At 40.6% G+C, this 25,379-nt stretch overlaps 1 protein-coding gene across 2 annotated transcripts in view; it reads right to left on the bottom strand.

Moving 5' to 3' along the window:
• Itk (IL2 inducible T cell kinase) overlaps positions 1 to 25,379 on the bottom strand; it is a 95,091-nt gene that overhangs the window by 37,156 nt on the left and 32,556 nt on the right. Inside the window, exons 1-3 of one of the 2 annotated variants that reach the window (XM_010622287.3) lie at positions 23,630 to 23,855; positions 3,062 to 3,166; positions 1,238 to 1,319 (exon numbers count right to left, since the gene is read on the bottom strand). In XM_010622287.3, coding sequence (XP_010620589.1) covers positions 1,238 to 1,319; positions 3,062 to 3,166; positions 23,630 to 23,767 — 325 coding nt within the window. In that variant the 5' untranslated portion in view covers positions 23,768 to 23,855. Of the gene's footprint in view, positions 1 to 1,237; positions 1,320 to 3,061; positions 3,167 to 23,629; positions 23,856 to 25,379 lie in introns of those variants that run through there. The other variant, XM_010622288.2, reaches the window with a different exon arrangement.

The raw sequence follows: 25,379 nt of genomic DNA, 5'->3' as shown, positions 1-25,379 counted from the left end.
AAAAAAAAAAAAAAAAAAAAAAGTTTAAAACCTACAGAACTACATGGGTCATTTCCGGCGTTCCTGCCAACTTCAACATCCTATGAGTAAAATCACTTCACACAGGGAGGCTGGCCGGTGGACATAGTAGGGGGCCATTCATGTGACCACTAGATAGGGGAGCACTTTTCAGTTTACTCAGCATTTGCCTGACCATATTTCATTTCAGACTCACAGCAACCTTGGAAATACACAGACTTTTACTGCCATTTTTCAGACTTGCTTATCCTTACTTCTCATAGCTACTTATAGACAGATTACTATCCAAGCCCAGACTTCCGGATACATGGGATGCTTCCGGCTTAAGAATAATTACATAATAATCAGGAATATTGATCAAGTGCTTTGTAGGGGCTAAGTATTGCTCTAAGTACCTTACATGTCCCAATTCATTTAATTCTCACAACGACCCTATGACTATTGATAGTCAAAATTTGCGGCTGAGGAAATGGAGACACACAAACGTCAAGGGACTTGGCCATGACCACACACTGGTAACTAGCAGAGCTGAGATTTCCACCTTAGCAGCCTGCTCTATGTCCCATGGACTTTGACACTATGCTACTTGTAATTATATTGTCAGGTAGGTAAGGCTCGAGAAACACCCTTACTGACTGTCTGAATGACTTTAAACCTAGCTAGTATTTATTGGTTGCTGAATATAGGTCAAGATTTTTACTCACATGGACCCTGGAGATAGGAACTGTTATTCCTGCCACTCTTGTTGTTTAATACATAGGGAAACTGAAGCCCAGAGCATTTAAGAATTGGCCCAAGAGCCCAGAGTACATGGAAGAAGCAGGATTTAAACTCAAGTCATCCAATTCAAGCACCTACACTCACTTTTTCTTGAAAGGCCAGATAGTAAATGTTTTAGGTTTTGTTGCCCAAGAGGAAAAATTAAGCATGTTACATGCATGTTTATATAATCATTTAAAATGAACCACTTAAAATTCAAGAAGCATTCTTAGCTTGGAGCCTCACAGGAATAGATGACAAGCTATCTGTCCAATTTTGACAGTGCTGGTTGTTGCCTCTGGTTGGGCCCAGGGTAAAAGCTTGGGACCTTCATCGACTCTCAAAAGGGAGAAATATTTGAGATCAGGTGCTCTCAAACCATACTCTATTCGCTCATAGAAGCAGAGCCTGCCATGGGATCAGAGGTCTCAGTGACTCAGTGGCATAGGAATGGAGTTACCTTCTTTAAGGGCCAGCACCCAGCGCTGCCGGCTCTCGCGGTCTGGAGCAAACACATACAGGAGGTAGTTGTCATGCACCACCTGGAGACACACACAGAGTCCCAGGTGAGTAGGGTCCCCAAAGACGGTAATAACAACAGGCCCCTCTGGTTTACAGGGCTGAGGATGGGGCTTCGGATGCTTGTCTTTCTTTAAGTAAAGCTGGATGATTAGGGAACCAGTGTCCTTTTTGTCCAGATGATTGTGCACTGTGTAACTGGAGGATGAATCTCCACAACTCAGGCTGTCGTCAGAGATTTGGGCCACAAAGAAAGCAATAGCTAAGTTAAGACAGCAAGAGAAAGTTCTCCTTTTGTCTGGGTAGCACATTTATTTCTCTTAATTTTTCAGTGATTAAAAAATATTCTGCCAGCATATTTAAGAGCAAGATGTTAGATGACAAGTTTGTACTGAGGATTTTTCAAAACTTTCCTGTTTTAAAATCTTTTAAGATTCACAAGTTCCAAAAATAGTACAGAGTTCCTGTCTGCTTCTACCCACCTCTCCCCACTGATAACATCTTACATAACCCCAGCGTATTTTTAAAGCAGGAAATTGACATTGGTATAATACTATCAACCAGGATACAGATCTTTGAATTTCACCAATTTTTTTTCATGTACTAATTTGCAATTGGGACTTTTAACAACTGGAAATCTGTCATTCCTTTCACTTTCAGTCCCAATAATTCCAACTCATGGGGGCCACTTTTCTAGTAGCAAAAGATTCCTTTTCTACCACAGTAAAAATAGAATATTCACCCCTCAGGTTGGCAAGCAACAATGAGACACTGGAATATGCCAGGAGATAGCTGCTCCTTGGAGTCATAAACGTCAAGAGTGCTAAGCCAGATAAAGACTCCAAAAGGACACCCTCCAGCACTGTCCAATAGAACATTCTGAGAAATATTCTGTAAAGTGTGCAGTCCAATGCCAGCCCTATTAGCTATACAGGCCACTTACTGAACATGTATAATATGCCCAGTGTGATTGGGGAGCTAAAATATTAGTACACTTAATTTTAATTAATGTAAAAGTAAGTGTCAACAATCATATGTTGCAAGTAGTTAAGGTTTTTGGGCAGCCTGATCATTTTCAAACAGTCCTCAGATTATAAAACCGAGATTTCTTTCCTTTGGAAACACCAATAAATTTATGACCCTGAATTATAATTTGTGGCCTCAAATCATGAGCAAACTAAGGGGAAGTGGGAAGGGTAGTGGGAAGGAAATAAGGGGAAAGAAAAAACACGAGAAAAAGAAAAATATGAACAAGTCTTTGTAAATAGGGAAGGGTGAAGGGGTGAAGGGAGGGCAGGGGAATAGGGAAAAAACAAGAACCAAGATCTGTCGATACAGGATCCCAATGATGAATGTAACTGTATTGTAAACCTAAAATGTACCAATAAAATTAATGGAAAAAATATGAAAAAAAAATCATGAGCAAATGGTACTTAAAGCACTCTAGGCTAGGCTCATCAATAAAAGCTTTTTTCCTTTCCCCAGGAGCAGAGTAGTTAGGATTTTCATTGAGGCAGGGGAGATAAAAGAGAAAAGAACGCAGAATAACATCTTTTTCACCATGTTGTGCTTAGCCTTTGTGGAGTAAGTGAATGTGTGAACATCACTGACTGAAAGAACAATGCAGAAATTTCCTTCTGGGCTTGGTCTCACTTCTAAGCCTGGACCAAAGTAGTTCCTTTCCCATTTTCTCTCAGAGAGACTTAGGGTTTTAACCATCACCCAGGGAATGGGAAACTATCCACTGTAGGCCTGATGGACTTACCTGAAATGGGTATTTATAGTGGCATGGGATGCTGATGTCACTTTTTACAATCTCCACGCATTTGATTCGGGAGAGTTCAATGGATCCCTTCAAAGTGCGCTTTTTCTGTGAGAAGATAAGAATATCCCATTTAAGTAAGAGAGAAGATGATGTTTTTGTCCAGGCTGCTTCTAAAAATCTGCTACTAGAAAAGTTCCACTAGAATTTTAAATCATATCTCATTCCCTTGCAGACATACTTTCTTGATAGTGAATCCATGCATATGACAGTTTGTGATGTATAATGATGTTACATGTCACCCATTTCTAAAGGACTTCATTCTTGGAGGAGGGCAACAGGATGCCTTACTCAATGGGACAGATTCTATTGGTGGATGTCAGCTCTAAGGAAAGAAAACACTTTTGGAGACCAGAAGCCCTTCCTAGATACCTAGACTTAGGTTTCCATTGAAAAATAGGTTAATTCAGCCATGGAACCAGCTGCAAGACATGTCACTAAAACTTACCCTTCCTAACAGGGGGGCAAACAGTGAGGATAGTAAATCAGCACAACATGGGAAGGGTGAGGCTCGAAGTTGAATTCATTCTTGAAGGAAGGGATTAAGAGTCCTTGGCTGGGCATTGTGGCGCATGCCTGTAGTTCCAGCATTTGGGAGGCTGAGGCAGGAGGATCGCTGTGAGTCTGAGATCAGCCTGGACTACACAGCGAGTTCCAGGTCAATCTCAACTACATAGTGAGAGTGTATTTACAAGTGTATTTGGCCGGTCTTAGGAACCATGACATCACCAGTATCTCCAGAGGTGACCTAAGCCTTTACTTTCTGATTTTTGATTACCACCAGCCTGGAAATTGATAGTTGAGGTACAGGACTCAGATGAACAATTATGATGTAAAAAATAGACCCTATCAAACACGGAAGTTCTGTAATAATTTCTTTTAATTTTTCATTATAAAAGTTATTTCATTCGTGAAAGTACAAAACACATCCATGTTTAGACAAATAAAATAATATGGAAGCACACAAAAAAGATAATTATAGCACATCATTATCCCACCCTTCTTCAGCCCTGACACAGCCAAGGTTAACCATTTGGGACAGGTTGATCTTTCCCTTGCACATTTATAGAGTATATTTAAACACAAATAAGCATTTGTCCTACATATTGGGCTGGAAATTACCTTCGTAATCCACTGATGCCTTAGGAGGTCTGTCTTTCTATAAAAGCCTCTGGAAACATCAAACAGTCTCCTCATTTTGGTCTCCCACAGCCAGAAATACATGTCCCAGGGCTTCCCATAATCATAGTCCTTAGGAATGGCTAATTTGTATTTTAAAAACAGAAGACCACAGAGAAACCACCCCTTCAACAACCGTCTCCAGCTCCTGGTGAATCGGGCCTGAGCTCTGAGGTTACCTTTCTTCTACTGCTGTAAGGTTATTTCCTGGGCACAGGGAGAACATTTTTAAACAACTGTAATGGGCTTAAGGTTAATGCATCAAACTGCTCAGAAAATACTGATTGAGGGCCCACTATGAACAAGGTGCTGTTCTGAGTTCAGGGAATCGAGCAAAGAGGCTCACGTTGTACATAAGGTCCCCACCTAATGTTTTTACTTAGGGTATTTTGTCTTTGCAGCACTACAAAAGCATTCGGATGAAAGTATACTTTGATTTTTGAATTTTAATCTTTTTCCTAGGCTGGCAATATGAACTTTGATGCTCTCTTGAGATGCTGCCCAGCCGTGCAAGCCACACTACTGGCTGGCTGCATGGTCACGAGGGAACAGACCAGATACTGCAGAGTGGGCTGCACTGCTAAGGTGTGGCAGAGGAAGTGCATCTGTGATTTATAATACTTCCAACTTAGGACTAGTTTATCAGGATGTGACCCCATTATAAGTGTGGGAAGGCAGAAAGGACAGATGCTATGGAGAAAATGGAACAACTTGTGTTTAGGTTAGGCCTAGAGAGAGGACTCCGGAGAAGAAATCAGGAAGCCAGATAAGATCCATCTGCCAAAAGATGTAGGGGAGTGGGTGTCCTTGTTAGAGCAAACAGCACAAGCAAAACCCCGGGGCAGAAAAGCACTAGGTAAGAATCTCATTGCAATCAGGCCATAAAATGGAGGTAAATATAAACTGGAATTAAGAACAGGGATAAAAATTCTATGTGAAGTTGAAATAAAATGTAAGCCATGCATTAATTTAAAAAATTTTCAGGAGGCACATTAAAAAACAATAAAAAAATAAAATGAATTTGGCAATTGTGTCATTTAACCCAATATTGTACATCTAGAAGGCTATCATTTTCAACTATAAGCATCATAAAAATTAATGCAGTATATTTCTTATTGCTACTGTCTTTGAAATCATGTTTTCTAACACATCTCAGTTTCATCTGGCCTTGTTTTAAGTGCTCAGCAGTCACGCGCATGTCAAGGAAGTTTTCCCCTCTTAACTTAGATGATCTCTTTTGATTTCTTAATATTCATTGATTCCAAACATGGATTGTAAGAGACTTTGGCCCATCGGGGGAACCTGCTCCTAGCTTTGTTCTTCTGTTGGAATGGGTTCCGTGATCCACTGCCAACCTCAGGCTCATATTCCCAACTCAGTGCTTCTGTCCACTGTGCCTGTGTCTCTCCAGGGCCTGAGGCCAGTTGTCCTTGACTCTCACAGGATCTAACACTGTGTACTTCTCAGTCGGTCACTGGGGAGCAGCTGGTCTTGAGTAAACGCAGAGTTCAGTGTCTGGGAAACAGCAGTTGCCTATAATCATCCCTAACCACTGTGTTATTTCTGCAAAAGGCCAGGGCAAACCCTTCCAAGGAAACCACACGAAAGCCACCAGCGAGACACCAATTAAAACCCGCTGTCATCCTTATTCGTTCTTCTGTCTGCACCACTCTGGATGAAAGGCATAGGACTTTGCTTAGCCTTGTTTCTCTTGGCTGTGTTCACAGCTCTACTGACCTCACATTCTGATGTCTCATCCAGACATCTGTGTGTATCAAATGCAATCCAGGATGCTGATGCGTAGAAACTGTAAATGGCTTTTACATCTTCCTTTTTATGTTAATTCTGTCGTGAATTTGGATTGTGAATTTTAAAGACAGAGGCGGCAAAAATTTAAAAAAAGACAATGCTTTTAGGCACGCTTATACTCAGTACCCCATCTCATTTAATCATGATCCAACAAAGTTGGATTCTTATCAGTGTATTGTGAGAAAACTGAGGCTCAGAACATCCATCTCTTTTAGAGCAAAAGCAGCACAACAGATTAATTCTGTAACTCCAGAGCCTCAGCAGTTAACCACTGTGCTTCATAGCTCTGTACTTGCTCTGACTTTCACAGGAAAGTTTCATTGCTCAAGATCAACGTTGAACAACCCATTGCATGACCTATTTCTCCAAGCCGTGACCTAAAAGTGTTATTTCTGCTCAATTGGGCTGTGCAAAGGTGGAGCACATTTCTTGGTTCCTTAGGGTGACAACTCCTGTTTAGTGACAGTGACCCCTTGGTCACTCTGCTAGTTCAGCAGATACCTCCGTGAGAAGTTATGGGTTGGTGACCCTTGGAAAGGGGACATTCTCAATTTCATATTTCTACTCTGGAGAGGCAGCATGAGGAAGAACTGGGCCCTTTAGTTAAGGTTCAGTTCAGGTTTGAACCCTCACCTCATTCTTTACAGAGGTGCAACTTGAGGCAAGTGTCTGAATCTCTTAGTCACCTTTAAAAAGTGGTACCAAATAACCTTGGATCAATGGGCATTTTAGGAGAACTTAAAACAACTACATATATCTACCACAAATGAATGTCCTTCAAATGATAAAGTGGGCACTTAATATTACTTCCTTTCAGTTCCTTTTCCAAATGCTGCCTATAAATGAGAACTTGCTTTTTTTTGTCTTCATGTGTCTACATTTTCTCTGGGGATTTTCTTTTGGGCAAAAGTATAATTAGGAAACACTATTGGGGAGGACAATTCTTTTTTTTTTTTCTAGCTTTAATTGAGTTTATTGGTACATTTTAGGGATACAGTACAGTTGCATTCATTGTTGGAATCTTGTACCTCTACAGGGGAGGACAATTCTTAACTGGTGATAGTGGTCACTTTTCATAATAAGAATCATTTGTTTATTTTGCCAATTACTTGTATAATCAGGGAAAAACCACGAAAGGGGCTAGTTTCCCGATCTTCCCAACTGTGTCACACTTTTTCTCATAGGGCTTTAGCTTTGCCTCTGGCATCCCTTCTTCTTCTCCTATAAAAACCTTCCCCTGACACTCATAAAGTATAATGTAGCTGACGGCCTAAATCTTGGCTTGTTTCTGAGGAGCTTATCAGAGGGAGATTTGGTGATGGAATTTTAGGCATCAGCTGAGAGCATTCTTTCACTCACACAAAGTAATGGTGCATTTGAGACTTTCTTGGGATCTCACTCTAACAGTAATGATATGTAGACGTATCTGAATTTTCCTGAGTCCAGGGAATCTTTCTTATGATGGTTCAAGGCATTTCAAATGTTTTGTTCTATGCCTCTTCTGGGTATAGTACAGCTATTGTACCATCTGAAATTGGCAGTGGCACAAATGAAATTAAAACTGATGTCCTATTGAAGTAAAACTTAAATGGTTGATTTGGGGATTGTTTCCCCCACCCACAGCAGAATGCAGGTTCGTAGTTCTGAAATTGATTTTTAGGGAGTCTTCCTAGATTTGGGTTTCAAAGCCTGCTTAAGGGGAGCTACAAATTCCTTGCAATTTTCCTCACTCAGTTTTCTGTGTCTAATGAAAAAGTGTGCTCTCAAACAGTACGCAGAAGCAAGCAGGGATTCAGGACTTGCAAAAGCCAGGGTCTGAATCCCTGCAGGGACTGTGGTGTTCGGTCAGCGGAGTACTTGGAGCTCAGTTCTCTCAGGTCCTCTGGGTTCTCTTAGCTCTTTCGTACCAATGCAGATACAGGGAGCTCTGCTCAGGGCTATTGTAACCTGAGCCTTGGGAACTCAAGAAAAGTTGCAATCACTGATGTCTCTATGGGAAAAGTACTGTTAGGTAAGAGAAGCCAAGCAAGTGTTATTAGCTGTTGCTAAACCCTCCCCACCAGCTCATCTTCCACTGGACCTAACACAGAGGAACTTGGAAGCTCTGGGGAGGCCTGGGAAGGTCTGAGGTTCCCTGGGCCAATGTAAAGCCAGGAAACTATGACCCATCCACACCTGCCCTCTTTTCTTTCCTTATCTCCACAAGACCTCACACTCAGAGCGAACCCACAGTTACCTGGCGTTCATCACTTCAGCGTTTTTACACTGTGGTTTACCTGAGGCTGGCTCTGGAGAAAACAATGCAGTGCTCCTTAAGGTCTGCCATCTTTTTAGTGGTAGAACTCTTGAGTACTCAGAGCAAGAGGTGAGAATTCCAGGAAGAAAAAACACAGAAAAGGAAAAGAAGAAAAAGGAAAAAAAACTATATTGTCATAGAAGAGCCAGAGAACAATTGAGAATCCTCTGTTCACATTATGAATAGGTTTTCTCTTAAGGAATTATTTAAGAACAGGACAGTGGGCGTGGTCCTGGGGTTTGGAAGTAGGAGGTAGAAGGTGAGCTTTTCTTTTTTACTTTATATCCTTCAATACTGTTTGAATATTTTGCCATGAGCACACATTTCTTTTACTGTATTTAAAAAACAGAACAAGGCTCGGTGTGGTGGCTCACGCCTGTAATCCCAGCACTTGGGAGGCTGAGGCAGGAGGATCCCTCTAAGTTCAAGACCAGCCTGGACTACATAGAGAGTTCCAGGTCAGTCTCAACTACATAGTGAGACCCTGTCTCAAAAAAAAAAAAAAAAAAAAAAGCCAAACCAAAACAAACAAAACAAAACCAGGGCTGGGGATTTAGTTCAGTGGTGCTGCCACTTGCCTCAGAAGCACAGGGTCCTCTGTTCAATCCCCGGTACCAACACCTCCCCAAAAGCAGTTAAAGCCACATGTGGTAGTATACACCTACAATCTCAGCACTCTGGAAGGCTGTGGCAGGAGGATAGTTACTTCGAGCCCACCTTGGCAAGTTTGTGATTTAGTGAAACCCTATCTCAAAATAAAATCTAAGCCAGGCATGGTGGTACATACCTGTGATCCCAGCACTCCAGAGGCTGAGGCAGGAGGATCACTGAAAATCTGAGGCCAGCCTGGGCTACACAGTGAGTTCAAGTCCAGCCTGAACTACATAGTGAGACCCTGTCTCAATAAATAAATAAATAAAATTTAAAAATTAAAAAGGACAAGAATGTAACTCTGTAAAGGCCCTGGGTTCAGTCTCCATTTCCACACACAAACACTCACACACACACACACACACATGTACACACTAGTTTAATAAAATAAATAAACGTTTCTCTTATATGGCTCATCCTATGGACACATTTGTTCACAATGTACAAAGATACAGGAAAAGGATGTTCATAGCAGCATTATTTACGAAAGTATGAAAATCTAGACAAGCTAACATATCTATCCATTAGTAGATGAATCAGTTATTATGCATCCATTCTGATTATTCTTTAACCATTAATAAACAATAAAATTGATCTACATGGAGGACTACAAATACAGGTTAAATGTAAAAAGGGAGTTTACCCAGTGAACGCGGTCTTTCCAAAATTTAACTCTGTAGAAGTCCACAAAGGTTACGGGGGGCCAGGGATTTAGCTCAGTGGTGCCACTACTACCTACCTCCCAAGCACAAGGACTGAGTTCGATTCCCAGTACCAGAGGAGGAGGAGGAGGAGAAGAAAGGTAATGGTCTTGGGAGGCCAGCATTCCAAGAATGTATTAAAAGCTGCAACCATTTCTATTGTCCTTTTACATATTAAAGAGGTTGAGAACAGAACAAAAAGGGGGGACTTAAACCAGGGATTGAGCTCAGTGGCACCGTTCCTGCCTGCCAAGTGCAAGGTCCTGAATTTCGTCTCTGGTAGCAAAAAGCAGGGAGGACAAATTTAAAGCAAAGGGAAGAATTATTTCATTTTTGAAAAGGAGATGAAATATGTACTAATTTTGCAATATTCAAAGAGAAAATACGAAAAGATAATCCAAGCTGCTAACACTGGTTTCTCTTGTGGGAGTTAGTGTGGCATGATTTCATGGTGAAAGTTATAAATTTCTATGATAGCTGAAGGTTTTTTTGTTTTTGTTTTTTACAGTGAACACGAAGAAAGGTGAAAAGCAGAAAAAAGGGAAATACTGTTTACAGCAGTTCGAAATTTCACAAACACCACCCTGCATTACAGCACTGGTGAAGACTGTGAGAGGGGAGACTGAGAGGTGCACGTTAAATGCTGGCTGTATAAAGGACACAACCTTGGCCCCCGCGGCCTCATAACCCCATTAACAGGCAGTGGCAGCCAGGCCGCACCTGACACCTGCTGTTCTACACCATGAGGTTCAAATTCATGACAGTTCTTCTTACGCTTTTCTTGAGGGACAGCCATTTCCTTCACAGACTTTAATAAGCAATCTGGGTGCCTTCTGTGCGTATATTTATCTCATAAATGAAGCAATAATTCAGGAATAACTTCCAAGCCCAATTTGTGCTACATAAAGATAATGATTTTAGGGGCCGGGGATTTAGCTCAGCGGTTCGGTGGCCTGCTTTGCAAGCGCAAGGACCCGAGATCAATCCCCGGTACCAAAAAAAAAGATAATGATTTTAGGATTTTTTAAAAAAAGTTCTTCTAAATTCACCTACAGAAACAACAAGAGAGAAAAAAACTTACGTGGAACCTAAGATCAAGAACTAAGTGTTGTATGCCATGGAAGCAGGCCCGCCAATGATCTTGCACATTGTGGCTCCCAGCATCTCTAGTCTGATCCCTCTTTCAAAGCCCTACCCTTGCCAGAGGAGGAAATACGAGATAATTAATGAGTTTTTAAAAATATATTTTTGCGTCTTCCTCTCAAGCACCGAAGATCCAGTAACCAAAATATATAAGTTAGTAACGAATTCATTGTATTTCAGGAAATAACTCCTTACACAGAGGCTGTATTCATAATGATTGTCTCTTCAGTGGCAGCATAATCTACACACTCTCTTCAATATTTTTGGCTGCTTAACAATATATCTTGGCGATCAATCTGGTTAATTTTTGTTAATTGACAGACTGAGGGTACGGCAAGAAAGAGTAAGTATGCTGCAGAAGCTGGTGTTTGTGGTCTAGGACAAACAAAACTGTTAATGGCCATAACTTTGACTAAGAGTTCCAGAATAATTGTGAAATGAATAAAAACCACTCTACAATGAAAAAGTAAGTTAAAATGTCTACACAAAGGATTTAGCTAATAGAGAAAACAGCACCTACAAATTACGAAGGAAGATGTAGCCTACACCGGACCCTGGGGAAAGTTAATTGGTACAACCCCTATGGAGAGTGATTTGGTTATGTTTAACAAAATAACAGATGTGAATATCCTTTGACTCAGCATTTCCCCTTCTAGATATACTTCTGTAGACCAGGGCTTCTCAACCTCAGCACATTTGGGGCTGGATGGTTCTTTATGATGGGTCTTTCCTGTGCATTTTAGAATCCTTAGCAGCACCCCTGGCCTCTGGGCTCTCGATACCAGTAGTACTTTCCAGTCATGAGAGCCAAAAAGTTCTCTAGACATTGCCAAATTTCCTCTGGTGGGCAAACTTGCTCTGGCTGAGAATAACTATAACACTCGTGACAAGTGACATACCTGCAAAGTTTCCCCTTCCTTATTATCTGTGATAGCTAAGCAATTGGAAGCAGACTAAATTTAAAACAAAAGTAATTTATCCATCTATGAAATGTCATGCAACCATTAAAAAAATGAAGCTCTTTATATATTGGTATAGACTGATCTCCAAGATACACTGTTAAGGAACTAAAAATATTTAAGAGTGTGTAGATTAAGCTGCCACTGAAAAATTAAGGGAAAGAATGCCTATTTGTATTTACATGTAGATGGCGTAAAGTATCCGTACAAGACTTTATAAGAAATTGATGATACAGGTTGCTTTCAGACAGAGATGCAGTGGGACTTGGGACAAAGATGGGAGATTTTATTATATTTAATATTTTGCAGCTTTAAAAATTATGTGGGTGTAAGACTAGCAAATTAAAGAGCCCATTAATATACAGATATGAAATCCAAAAGGCACGGGGCAAAGGCATGAGGGTTCATCCCAGTAATAGTTCACTGTGTTTTGTGAATGAGGTATGTCAACTATGTATTTATTCAAAACAAAAATTGGTTGCAACTTGCAAAAGACTAGCAAATTAAAGAGCCCATTAATATACAGATATGAAATCCAAAAGGCACGGGGCAAAGGCATGAGGGTTCATCCCAGTAATAGTTCACTGTGTTTTGTGAATGAGGTATGTCAACTCAGAACACCATTATGAAATGATATGCACAGTACTAACCCCAACATCAATGAGCTTCATGGTGGATTTGACTTTTACGAACTAGAACTAGCTTTTCCTGAGTGCAGAGAGATTGGGGATGAGATCGTGGCAACCGATTCAAGTGCTTACGGTGCCCATGCGTTACGGTCACGTAGGCAGAGATGACATCTGCCTGTCACCCCTGCTCCTCCATAGATACATTTCTGTCTCCAAAGGTCCAGTGCAGGTTAGTATACCTCACTCTCAGAACCATTTTAAAAATAAATGATCATGGACCATGATGGCAACTTCTGCCACATAGTTTCCTCCAATGGTATCACATACTTAATACTATTCTTTAAACTGACTTACTTTCTTCACATAAACAGATTATTCTAAAAGAGAACTTTAAATCACCACCATAAATGTAAGGACACTCGTTTTTAATATAAATTGTAACAAACACAACCAATTAAATTTAAAACACGTTAACTGTGCACGAATGGTACGTGAGCTGGCCTTGTGTGGATTGTGGAAAAGATGAGGTTTGATATTAATCAGAGTCAGTCTCACTTTCTGGGCCCCTGGGCCTGGCAGGCTACATTCCGGAGAGAGTTCTGAGCAATTTCTTTGTCCTGCTTCGACGAAAAGATGTCCCTTTCTATCTGTTTTATATATGGCAATGACGGTAACATGTATAATTTTGTATTAAAAGAGAGTTTTATATTTTAAAATGTTTGGAAACCACCGATTTAGTCCAATTAGTTGATTTTATGGACATGAAAGCTAAATCCCAGACAAAGTAAGGAATCCACTGAGGTCATGTAGGTGCCAAGTCCCCATTCTGTTACGCTGCTCCACTGTTGCTTCCTCACCCCATCCAACTTTCCTAGAATTGTAGCCTGCCCGATACCTGCACAGTCTGAGATCCTTTGTAATCTTAGAACTGACCTCCGTGCAGCAGTCCGCAGTGGCTCCTGTGAAAGCCCCCCAAATCCACTTGCCCTTCAAGTAGATCCATGGGGGCCTAACCCAAAGAGCTCGTCCATGTGAACCTTTGAGATCCATGAGATGGTCAGTTAGGTAGAAGAATACTTTGTAGAGTCTTTTGGGTACTTCTCAAATCTTACTTTGTGGGTAGTAGGCCTGTCTACAGGTGCACAATACTGACTTTAAATCATCTCACCCTTGTAAAAAATATTAAAATTTTTTCTCACCATAAGATTCAAGACATATTATAAACAGCATACATTAAATGAACAATGGGTTCTTTTGCTTCTATTAGTTTGTTCTTAGAATCTTTTCTAATGGTTCTGGTTATAAATATGAGTGTCCTCATGTGCTGCTTCAAATTCTTTGGAGCTGATGTGGCAACAACTGGTTGAGACCAGAAATTGTTCTTATCCAGTGAGTTGTCCTGCTGGGGCACTGTACCCTAAGAAGCTGATTTTGAAGGAGACAGCCCTATATTAGGTATTCTGTTATTTTTCAGGATTTTCGTTATACTTGGAAACAAACTAAATGTGAACCACAGATAACAGATATGTGTACGCATTTGCGTGCCTAAAATAGATAAGTACAGGTATATTCCTGCAATGAACTGACTCAATAATTCAAAATTCATATATCTATATGAATATCTATATTTTATATATCTATGAGAAAGACAATATGATTACTTTGGAGCTCACATAGAGATATGGGAATATATTTGCACAAAAGAACAAAACGAATAAGTTGAATACAAAATTGCCAAGCAGCATGGTTATAGCTAACTGAATGTTGTTATCTGCATGAAAAGCAAAGGCAAATGCTCACAGAGAGGTTGACCAGTGATTGTGAACCTTTTAGAGCTTTCCGTGACAACATTGTATGAGTTCCCTTTTCTCCATACTCTTCAGGCGTTTGTTATTTATTTTATTTTATTTTTTGTCTTTTTTCTAACTGGGACGAGAAGGTATTTTCTATGTGGTGTTCATATACATTTCCCTGGTGGATAATGAAGTTGAGTATATTAAAAAACAAGTTTGTTGGCCATTTGGTTTTATTTTTGAAAAGTGTCTATTTATATCTTTTACCCATTTCTAATTGGATTGTTTTACCTTTACTGAGCTTTTAAAGTTTGCTATACATTCTATATATAAATTTTTTTTTTTTTGGTACTGGGGATTGAACTCGGGTCCTTGCACTTGCAAGGCACACAGCAGCACCAGTGAGCTAAATCCCCAGCCCCAATATTAATTCTTTTGTAGATGAACAACATAAAGGAAGCCCGATTATAAATAACTTTAGATAAGCTGGTGTGGTAGTGCATACCTATCGTCCCACTTTGGGAGACTGAAGCAGGAGGATCACAAGTTCAAACCCAGTCTGTGTAGCTTAGTGACTTAGATTCTGTCACAAAGTAAAAAAGAATTCAAAACAGAGCTAGGATGTAGTTCAGTGAGAAGGTCCTGAGTTAAATCCCCAGTACCACGACAAACAAACAAGCAAAGAACAAACCAAAAAAACCCACAAAAACCAAAACGCCTGTAGATTCATGGGAATTAATTGCACAGCAACATAAAATCCACATCAAGTTCTTATTATATTAGCATATTAAAAACTTTCAGTGAATTTCAAAGAACTGATCAGACACTTGATCTAAGAAGGGAATTTTGTAGGATGGGAGAGCCATTCAGAGCTGTTCCCTCCTCTAGATCACTTTCAGTGAGGCACGGGGTGTCATAAGGGAAAATCCACAGAGTCTGGAGGGAGACCGTGAGGGAGGGAAAGCGAGACCTGCTTTTCCCAGTAGCCTCATCGCTCACTGATGAATGCCAGAATTTATTACTGGCTAGTTAAGGAAACGATGAGCATTTACTCTTTGGACTATGAAAATTTGGGAAGAGTTTTAAAACTGTTTTCTGTCAACTCAGTTTCTACATTTTATATCAAAGCGCCTTATTTCACATGGACCCGATGGTTCAAGAAATTGAGCTCTTGTGTTTTCCAGTTAAAACTTTTTCTTCCAGAATTGAATTAAAAACTAAGCCCTCATCTTTACAGTATGCCCCTGTGGCCTATTTCCAGTGCGGAAACTGAGCAATTGGTGCATCAGTCCTCAAGCACTACGAATCAAATCTAATTTTAAAGAGGGCGAATTTGCCTCCAAAACGAAAGTTCTCTCCTCGATGGCGATCACACAAAACATCCCTCACTTCACCCAGCCCAAACCAGCTAGGATGCAGCCCCACTCAGTCTGACATGGAACTGCACGCGCCTCAACTGCAAAGCACTTAGTTTGGATCCTTCCTCTTCCTGCCTAGACAAGGCCCATGTCTAGCTACCAGATGTCTTTTTAAAATTCTAGTTATGTGAGCTTTGTTGACACACCGGACATTTACTGAGAACCAGCTGTGTGATCAGCACTCTTTCAGATGATGGTAGTAGAGTGGTAAGGAAGTCATGAGCCCTGCTCTCATGGAACTGCCCTTCTCATCAGTGTACAGGCAGAAAATAAACAGAGAAACGTATCAGCAAACCAACAGTATGAGTGTAGAGGATTGAAGTATGTGGGTGCTTTGAGAAAAATGAAACAGGACCCTGAAAATATATCCGAAAAGTCAGGAAACAAAAGAAACAACCTTGCAAAAATCTTAAGTGTTCCAGGCAGGGGAGAACTATTAACACAAAGTCCCTGTATTTGGGGCTCTCTGAGAAAAAACACCTCTGTGAGTATGGGTGGTGGCACAAACCTATAACCCTACCACTGTGGGAGGCTGAAGCAGGAGGATGAAAAGTTTGAGCAAGTCCAGCATGGACAACTTAGTGACTTAGCAAGACTCCATCACAAAATGAAAAATAAACAGGGACTGGCGGTGTAGCTCAATGTAAAGCCGCTGGGTTCAATCCCCAGTACCTAAATAATAATGACAATAATCATGATGATGATGATGATGATGATAAGTGTACATAGTTCAGTGGTAGAATACTTGCCTAGCATAAGAGGTGCTCTGGGCTAGGTCTTAAGTACTGCAAAAAAAAAATTTTTTTAAAGAAAAATTACTTGTGTGTCTCATTTTGCAGCCTCTCAGATGAAGAAGCACCGACAGCAAATAACTGTATGAAAAAATGTTCAACATCACTGGTCATTTGAGAAATGCAAATTAAAACAATTCTGAGATTCCATCACACTCTGGAAAGAATGGCTATCATCAAGAAATCAACCAATAACAAATACTGGTGGGGCTGTGGAAAAAAGGAACCCTTTTCCACCGTTGGAGGGAGTTTAGACTGGTGCAACCACTGTGGAACTCGGTGTGGAGATTCCTCAAAAAACTAAAACTAGGGCCAGGGATTTATTTAGCTCAGTGGTTCTGCCATCTGCCTCTCAAGTGCAAGGTCCTGCATTCAAGCCCTGGTACCAGAAAGCAAAAAACAAAAAATAAAAACCACCACCATCAACAACAACAGAAAAAACTAAAACTAGAGGCTGCATTTTACCTAGATATTCCTCTTCTAGGTATCTTCCCAAAAGAGTTAAAAGCATCATACCACAGTGATATAAGCGTACCATGTTTATATTGGCAGTTTGTAATAGCTAAATCTTAGAAACAACCCAGACGCCCATCAGTGGATGAATGAATAAAGAAATGTGGTTTTTATATATAATGAAGTACTATTCTGCCATAAAGAAGAATAAACTTGAGATGTTTCTAGCTAAATGGATACACCTTGAAACCACACTTTCAAGGGAAATAAATCAGACACGTGTACTTAAATATCACATTGTTTCTCTTGTGTGAGGAACTGAAAGCATAAATAAGAAACAAATTGGATGATAGATAGTGGGAAGTAGGAAGAAAATATTCAAATGTAAAGGGAAACAAGGGAGAGAGGAGAGGGCAGGGAAGGAAAGGAAAAGAAAAAACAGAATAGAGGAAAAAGTGGAAACAATGCTTTTGAAATAAGGAGGAAAAGAAGGGTTGAAAAGAGAAGAGGAGAATGAGGGGAAAAGGAAGAATCAAGTTATACTATTTGTACATGTGCAAATTCTCTATGATGAATCTGATCTTTATGTATATCGAAAGTATACTGATTAATTTAAAAATGAAATATAATTCTTAAGAAAATGAAGTCACAAAGATGGATTAAGACTCAAAACAAACAGCTGGGTGTGGTGGCGCACGCCTGTAATCCCAACACTTGGGAGGCTGAGGCAGGAGGATTGTTGTGAGTTTGAGACCAGCCTGGACTACATAGTGAGTTCCAGGTCAGTCTCAAAAAACAAAACAAAACAAAACAAAAAAATCAAAATACAATAAAACCTTAAAAGAATCAAAAAGTAAGTGTATGTTTTCTTTGCCTCATCCTAGTTCTGGCCCTGCAGGGAACTTCAGCTTGGAACAAGGTTTGGGAGGAAGGCAGATATGATGGAGCCACATAAGGGAGTGTGGTATGAAATAAAATCACAGAGGCAGGCGGAGACTATAGAATGAGGGGTCTTGTGGACTATGGCTGAGAATGTGCTTAAATACAGTAAACAGTGATAGACAACTTAAAGGCAGGGACTGATGTATGGTTTATAATTTTGAAAGTTCTCTCTAGGTGTGTGGATGACCCACGCTAAAGCCTGAAGTGTCTGCAGAAGTCCAGCTGGAATCAACCGAGTCACAGAGAAATGAAGAGCAAGAGGCCGACTGACACAAGTGTCCAGCAGAGAATCACCTCCAAAGAGTCCAACTGTCAGAGGGAAGCAAGGATGGGTAAGTAGGGGAGGGGGAAAAGAATGGAGTTGCAAGGTTCTTGGGAAAGCTGGGAGCTGAGGACCTGGCCTTCCTGCTCCTTCCTACATGTGCTAATAATACTAATAATACGTGGATAGTGATGACTTTGGCATGTACTCTGAAAAAAAGAGCACTTGTTACTATGGCAGAACATAGTGGGAGGCCCTGACCTAGTCTAGGGAATTCAAAGAAAGCTTCTGTAAGCAAGTAACATTTAAATGAGGCTTTAGAAGGGAGGAAGAGGAATGTGAGCTGTAACAGCGCAGTAACTAGGAAAAATTCTGAAGCAACATGACACTTCTGAGGAAGGTCACTGGGACTTGCTCATCACATAAAAGCTCATGCACGCTGCCATGTGGAGTGGGATGCTGGGCCTGGGATGGTGGGAAATCCGGGCAGATTCTAGAGAAACTTTGGGAAATAAACATGGCCTAAACTTTTGGTTCTGTTTGGACATACTGGAGCTCCCTACAGTGAAGGAAGACCGGCATTTGTCCTGAAGTGTGTATGGAAATAATACAGCTCACAGCACACTTCATTTTGAGGTACCCAGGTATCCTCAGGTGGTGATTTTCCAGACCATCCTTCACATTAAAGACTTCAGAGCAAGAACATACCACACACTTTGTAATAACTCAATGGAGTTCCCAGTTAGCAAGGAGTAGCAACTGTTAGCAGAAATAAGCACCGTTTCTCAGGGAGCTGTGAAGGCTCTGGAGACATAAGAGGGTTTCAGGCAAGTCACTCCAGTTCCCCTTGCCTCCATTTCCTGATCTATAAATGGAGGTTTAATACTTCCTAGCTTACAGGATCATTTAGACACAGTAATCTTCATTTAGTGCAGAGCTTGACACATACACTGTGTGCTCAGTAAATGTTAGCCACTACCCGATATTATAGAATAATGGTGGCCTCTATCTCATTGAAAAGAAATAAGATGAAGGAACATTTAATTACTTAAAATGCAAATGGTTTTGGGGGGTCTCTCACAATATTAAGTGGTTTACACAAAGTCACACAGCTCACAGGGAGAAGCTGGTCTCTGATCCAGATGTCTCTGATGTCATGAGCTGTATTTTATTTGTGAAGCAGTAAGGCTTCAAAGAAAGGGGACCATCTCCTCCCCTCCCAACCTCTTGGGAAGGGTGCAAGCTGTAAGAGATGGCTCTGCTGCTAGATCAGACTGTAGGCTGAAGAAGTGGGCTGGCGTGGTGACCTTGACTGTTTATTCTGCCCTACATAAACAATAAGGACTCCCTTGCTGGGGAAGCAAAGCAAACTTGATCCTTAGGGAAAAGTTTCCAGGTCTCCAAGGGTTTTTTTTTCAGAAAATTCAGGTGGGGCTTGGAAACAATGTGAATAATAATCACCTTACCATGTAGCAGTTAGTACTCGGGTTGTTAAATATTTTTCTCACGATTGACTTATCTCTCTCTCTTTTGTTTTTTGTACCAGGGATCAAACTCTGGACCTTGCGCTTGCAAGGTATGTGCGGAACTGCTGAGCTAAATCCCCGGCCCTACTTATCTCTTGAGGTAGACAGTATTAGGATCCTTACTTTACAGCTAGAAAACAGGCTTAAAGAGGTGAAATGCCTCATCTGCAATCCCATCTCTAGAAAGTAAGAGAGGCAGGATTTGAGTCCAGCTTCATTGGCCACACTGGCCTCATGCACCTGTGGTTCTTGTTTCCATCTTCCTGGCCCTTCTCCTCTGATCTACTTAGGTGCCCAAGCCCCCATTTTTCTCTTTTACCCCTTAAAGGATCTATATCAGTTATATGCAGTAAGTGTACTGCTTAGTTGGCAACTACCTCTCCGAAGATTATTTGTACTGAAGCCTTCCAACAATGGGCTAGATTTGACTTCTACTGGTTCATGAGGGCTGATTGCTAAATTTTCAGAAATTTGTGAATAATAGATATCATATTGGTAGCTTGATATAGCCACAATAGGAGTATTTACATCGGAAAAATTGGCAAACACTGTGAATCAGTACTCCCCCAGCTTCCTCCCCCATCACAGTGACTGTTACTCATTTTAACATCATACCACTAGGTCCTTATCGCTCATTGTCCTCTGCTAAAGAATTCTAGGTACCAGAGACTATTTTGCCAAGAAATTGGCAAGCAGAGGGGAGCATCTGAGATCATCCTTGCCTGTAAGTCACCATCTGCCAACTCTATGGATTTTTCTAAGCCCGTGATTACAGCAGGTGGAGGAGCTCCCCGGACCTCCTGCAAGCACTTGCATAACACACACGGCAAGGGAAAGGGGTATCCAACTGCCAAATTAAATGCATGATAAATTAAAAGGACCCTTGAAAAATCAGAGCATTAGCAAGAGGCATGGATGTTTAAAATTAGAATGAACACAGCATAATTGCACAATTTGTTTTTGAGTATGTAGGGAGTTATTTTTTTCATATAGTGTTATACATTCATAGACAATCAGAACTAAAACAAACATAATTTTACAAATGCAAAGGGAGAAAAGCAGCTGAGATCCTAAGAAGGGCTAACCTAGGATTATGCCATTTATTTTTATTTTATTTCTTTTTTGTTTGTTGGTTGTTCAAGACAGTGTCTCACTATGTAGATCAGGCTAGCTTTGCACTTGCTATGTAACCCAGGTTGGCTTTGAAGCTCATGGGGAACCCTTCTGTCTCAGCCTCTTGAGTGCTAGAATTACAGGTGTGTACCACCATGCCAAGAAAGGATCATGCAGCTTATAATGCATGTATATTTCCCCACAAACTTACATTTAGCCACAAAATGGGAGTTCAGGACCCTGACCTTGGCTTGGTTTTGAAATAATCTTAAATTTCTCCTATCATTTGCAGTGAATATATCATGCCACTACGCCACTTCCTTCAGAGATGTGGAGATGGCTTTCGTAGGTACTGAGTAGGTGACAGGACCTATGTCAAATAGTTTATGTATTAAGCTGAACTATACGAATTTGCCACTATCTGACCATGTTTTGTCTGTCAAATGGTCAATTTCAAATAGATCAGCCTAAACACGTTATCGCTGTGAGTCTTTGTCATCTTCTTTTGAAATGGATACTATCACCAATCCTATTTTACAAATGAGAAGACTGAAGCTTTAATTCAAACCTTATGATTCTTCCCCCTAAGTGTAATGCCTTTTATTTACAAACAGCATGCAGCATACTCTTGTGCGTAAATGTATGGCCCTAAACAATGTAATATAGATACAGCATATGCAATAACAATTCACACATTTTTCTCAGTGACCTTGGAAAACTTTCTAACTAATAAATCTCTGAAATTTAAAGAGAAACCTTAAAAGATATTATTTATGAATATTTTAAAAATTTGACATTTGTGCACATTGCATATGTCCTCTTTGTCTTTCTTTTTGGTACTGGGGATTGTACTCAAGAACTTGTACTTGCAAGGCAGGTGCAGTGCCACTGAGCTAAATCCCCAGCCCATGTCTTCTTTATCTTACATGGAAAATGTAGATGCTGTAACCATGGGCTACCCAGGAAGAATTAAATATTCTGAAAATTTTCATAATACTCATATAAGGAAGTGGAATAAGGTTTACATTACTGCATGCAAATTATAACCAGCGAAATCCTGAGTCAAGACCATTTGTTGCATCATTTGCAAGTAATGTGCTGAATTCACTATCACACCGTTCACAAACAGCCATACTGCTCAGGAGCTACCAGTTCTAAATCAATAACATGATGCTATATTGAGCCAGGAAAAAATATTAAAACCCTAACATGGCCTTTGGGAAAAAAAGGGTATTTGACTATTCTTTCAATATGAAATGTGAACATTAAATGTCCCATTCACTAGAAGAAAAAAAAACACACTGATGGATGCCATGTAATACATAAGCTCTAGAAGAGGAATTTCCCAAATTCAAAACTTGGCTCCGGGCCACCTACAGTAAGGCCTTGCACATACTTAATTCCATGTGCTTTTTGGTTGATTGATAAATTGCTGATCACAATAGAAGATGATTTTTTTACTTCTAAAGAAGTGGTGGCATTATTTTACCTACACCTTTAAAAGGTCAAGCATTCAGAGGCCCATACCCAGCCTGACCGCCTCCAGGATTCCCTTTCAGTAAGGCTCCAAGCCTGACTCTCCAAACACTCCAAACTCATATCCGCACTCAGCAGATCAGACGCCAGGAAGGAATCAGAACACCTTTGTGTCTCAGTGACTACAAAGCACCTAATATTGTTTCCCCTTTGGTAAAATATAAGTGATAATTTCTGCTCCACTTCTCAAATGATGTAAAAATAACACAAGCATTTAATAAGAAATCAAATACGCTTTGAGAAAAGGCTGAGAAGACCTAAACATGCACCACTGCAGAGAAACAAAAGATTCCCAAAAAAGGAAGGAATCATACAGGTTATTTCCAGTCCTTTTGTTTTGTAAAGAAAAACTCCAAGCAGGAGGTAGACATTTTCCTAGGCGCAAATGCTCAATGAAAAGCAGAATGTGATCTGATCTCTCACCCAGCGTGTTTTCTACCACGCTACTCTGTTATGTTTATTAATTTTTCTTTTGCTCTCACTGATGCTCTAGAATATGAGAATGTCTTTAGATGCATAAATAAGCCTGGCCTCACTAAACAGCCATAATCCTCTAGGTAAGGACTGCTGGTGTGCATGCAGAATACTTGGTACATGATACACCTAGTCTTCTGGGGCATTTTCCAAGGGATAAAGTAGCTTGGCATTATGCTTTGTAAATTTCAGACTATTAAATGCCTGGGGATTATTATTTCAAGGTATCAGGCAGCGATGACCACTGAGATAGTTGAATTCATAAAAATGTTAACATTGACTCTATCACTTAAGCACTCTAAATACTATTTCTTCTACTGTAACGTAAGGAAATCTAGCTAGATTATCCCTTGGGTCCCATCAAAGACTAATATTTTATTAATCTATGGTCCATAAAATGTAGCATATTTCATATGAAGTTCAAATTATACCCAATCAAAATTTGTCACACAAAATATCATTATGATTTAAAACTTAAACTTAGCTTTGTTTTAAAAAGCTGATGGATCAGGCCGAGGATTTAACTCAGTAGTTCTGACACCTGCCTCGCAAGTGTAAGGTCCTGAGTTTGATCCCCAGTACCAAAAAAAAAAAAAAAGCTGATAGATCAAAACTTCTACTTCTCAGGGTCAAAACTGTCAAGTACAACATCTCACCTCTTGAATGCGTTCCACATTCTCGTCTGATTACTCATATTCTATTTTGTTTGTAACACCCAGCATGTTCATGTTCCATGTGTTCTATTTTATTATGTGTATATCCGCTGGAGTCAGCCCAGTCCCAGTATAAAATACTATATAAAAAGAAAGAAAACACAGATGAATGTGGTCACATACCCCATGACGATCCTCGAAGTATGCCAGGCTAGCTTTGGTTAAAACAAAGAAGCGGACTTTAAAATTTGAGGGAGAAGTTCTTCGCTTCTGTTGGGATTTCTTGATTAGCTGTTCTTCCAGGAGGATAAAGTTGTTCATGATCCAGTTCTTGAAAAGTGATGCGTCTTGGGCATCACCCCTTAGCACAAGCAGAGGAAGCAGCTTCTGAACCAGAACTGTGACCAGGAGGCAGTTGATCTTCAGGGAGTCTCTCAAAGGCAACTTGCCTCTCGCGTTATCTTTCTATCAACCTTCAGCTGACATCGAGCTTTTCCTCTGATGTCAAAGGCCACAACCACATCCTTTCGAAAGTCACAAAACTCAGAGGCACATGTAAAAAATGGATATACTCTTTGCTGCATGGTTTGAAAAGTGATATTTGAAGAAACTTAGACTCCCATGTGTACTGAGGATTGGATTTTAACTTTTATAGATCCTGGTGTAGCCCCTGCAGAATTTGGCAGAAGGGATAAGGGCGTGGTGCCAATGGCACACAGTTTGTGTGTAAATTTTCTATCGCTGATAAAACAAACTGCCACAAGTATGGTAGCTCAAAGTAACACGAGTTGATTATCTTACAGTTCTGTAGTGTGGAAGTCTAAAATGGATCTCACTGGGCTAAAATCAGAGTGTCTGCTGTGCTGCGATCCTTCCTGGAGGATTGTTGGGATAAACTCTGTGTTCTTGATCTCCCTACCATCTGAGGCTCACCCATATTGCTTGGGGCTTGGCCTCTTCCTTCTTTTAGAAAGCCAGCAACAGTACTCTAAGTGCTGCTTGTCTCATACCCCTGTAACCCCTTCCACATGTCAACATGCATGATTGCACAGGACCAATCCAGGGTCATGTAGGGTGGTCTTCCTATCTGAAGGTCAGCTTCTTAGCATCCTAATTCCATTTGCTTCTTTAATTCTCTTTTTCCATGTACTCTAACATACAGGAAGCGGATTGGGGCAGGCACATCTTCAGTCGGGCCATTATTCTCCCTGACACAGCCAGATCCTGGTCTCACCACCTTGCTAGCTGTGAGGCTGCCAACAAACTCCTCAGTGGCTCTGAGCCTCAGCATTCTCACCTGTTAGAGAGACTAAGAGGCCCCTACACCAGAGACTGACTGCAGGGCTCTTGGGTCAGCCTCATGTTACATACAGCTCGCTACAGAAGTTCCCACCCCAGCCCTCCCGTGCACACCCCTCACGCCACTTAGCACATGCTGCTCCTCCTGCCTGAAAACACCGTGCTTCCTCACTTCCTGGTTAACTCTACTTTATATGGTCAGCCTCCTGGGGAAGTCTTCCTGGTGCTCCTAAGTCAAATCCACCAATTACACACACAGATGGCACCTTATAACTTTCTCTTAATAGCTCTTATGACAGTTTTAATTGTACACTTTGGAGAATGATTTTGGACGGTTTGTCACCCCATTAGTTTACAAACTCTGTGGGGGTAAGGGATATGTGTGGTGTTGCTCTTTATTATATACTCAGCACCCATCACAGAGCCCAGTACGTAAAGAGTATGTTTAAGAAACATTTACTGCCGGGTGTGGTGGTGCATGTCTGTAATCCCAGCACTCAGGAGGCTGAGGCAGGAGGATTGCTGTGAGTTCGAGACGAGCCTGGGCTACAATAGTGAGTTCCAGGTCAGTCTCAACTACATAGTGAGACCCTGTCTCAAAAAAAAAAAAAAAAAAAAAAAAAATTTTTTTAAC

Source organism: Fukomys damarensis, unplaced genomic scaffold (genome assembly GCF_012274545.1).
Source record: "Fukomys damarensis isolate Sample0158 unplaced genomic scaffold, DMR_v1.0_HiC HiC_scaffold_9, whole genome shotgun sequence".
NCBI lineage: Eukaryota > Metazoa > Chordata > Mammalia > Rodentia > Bathyergidae > Fukomys > Fukomys damarensis.
Note: the sequence above shows the minus strand (reverse complement) of the source record. Positions and strands in the feature narration are given on the sequence as shown.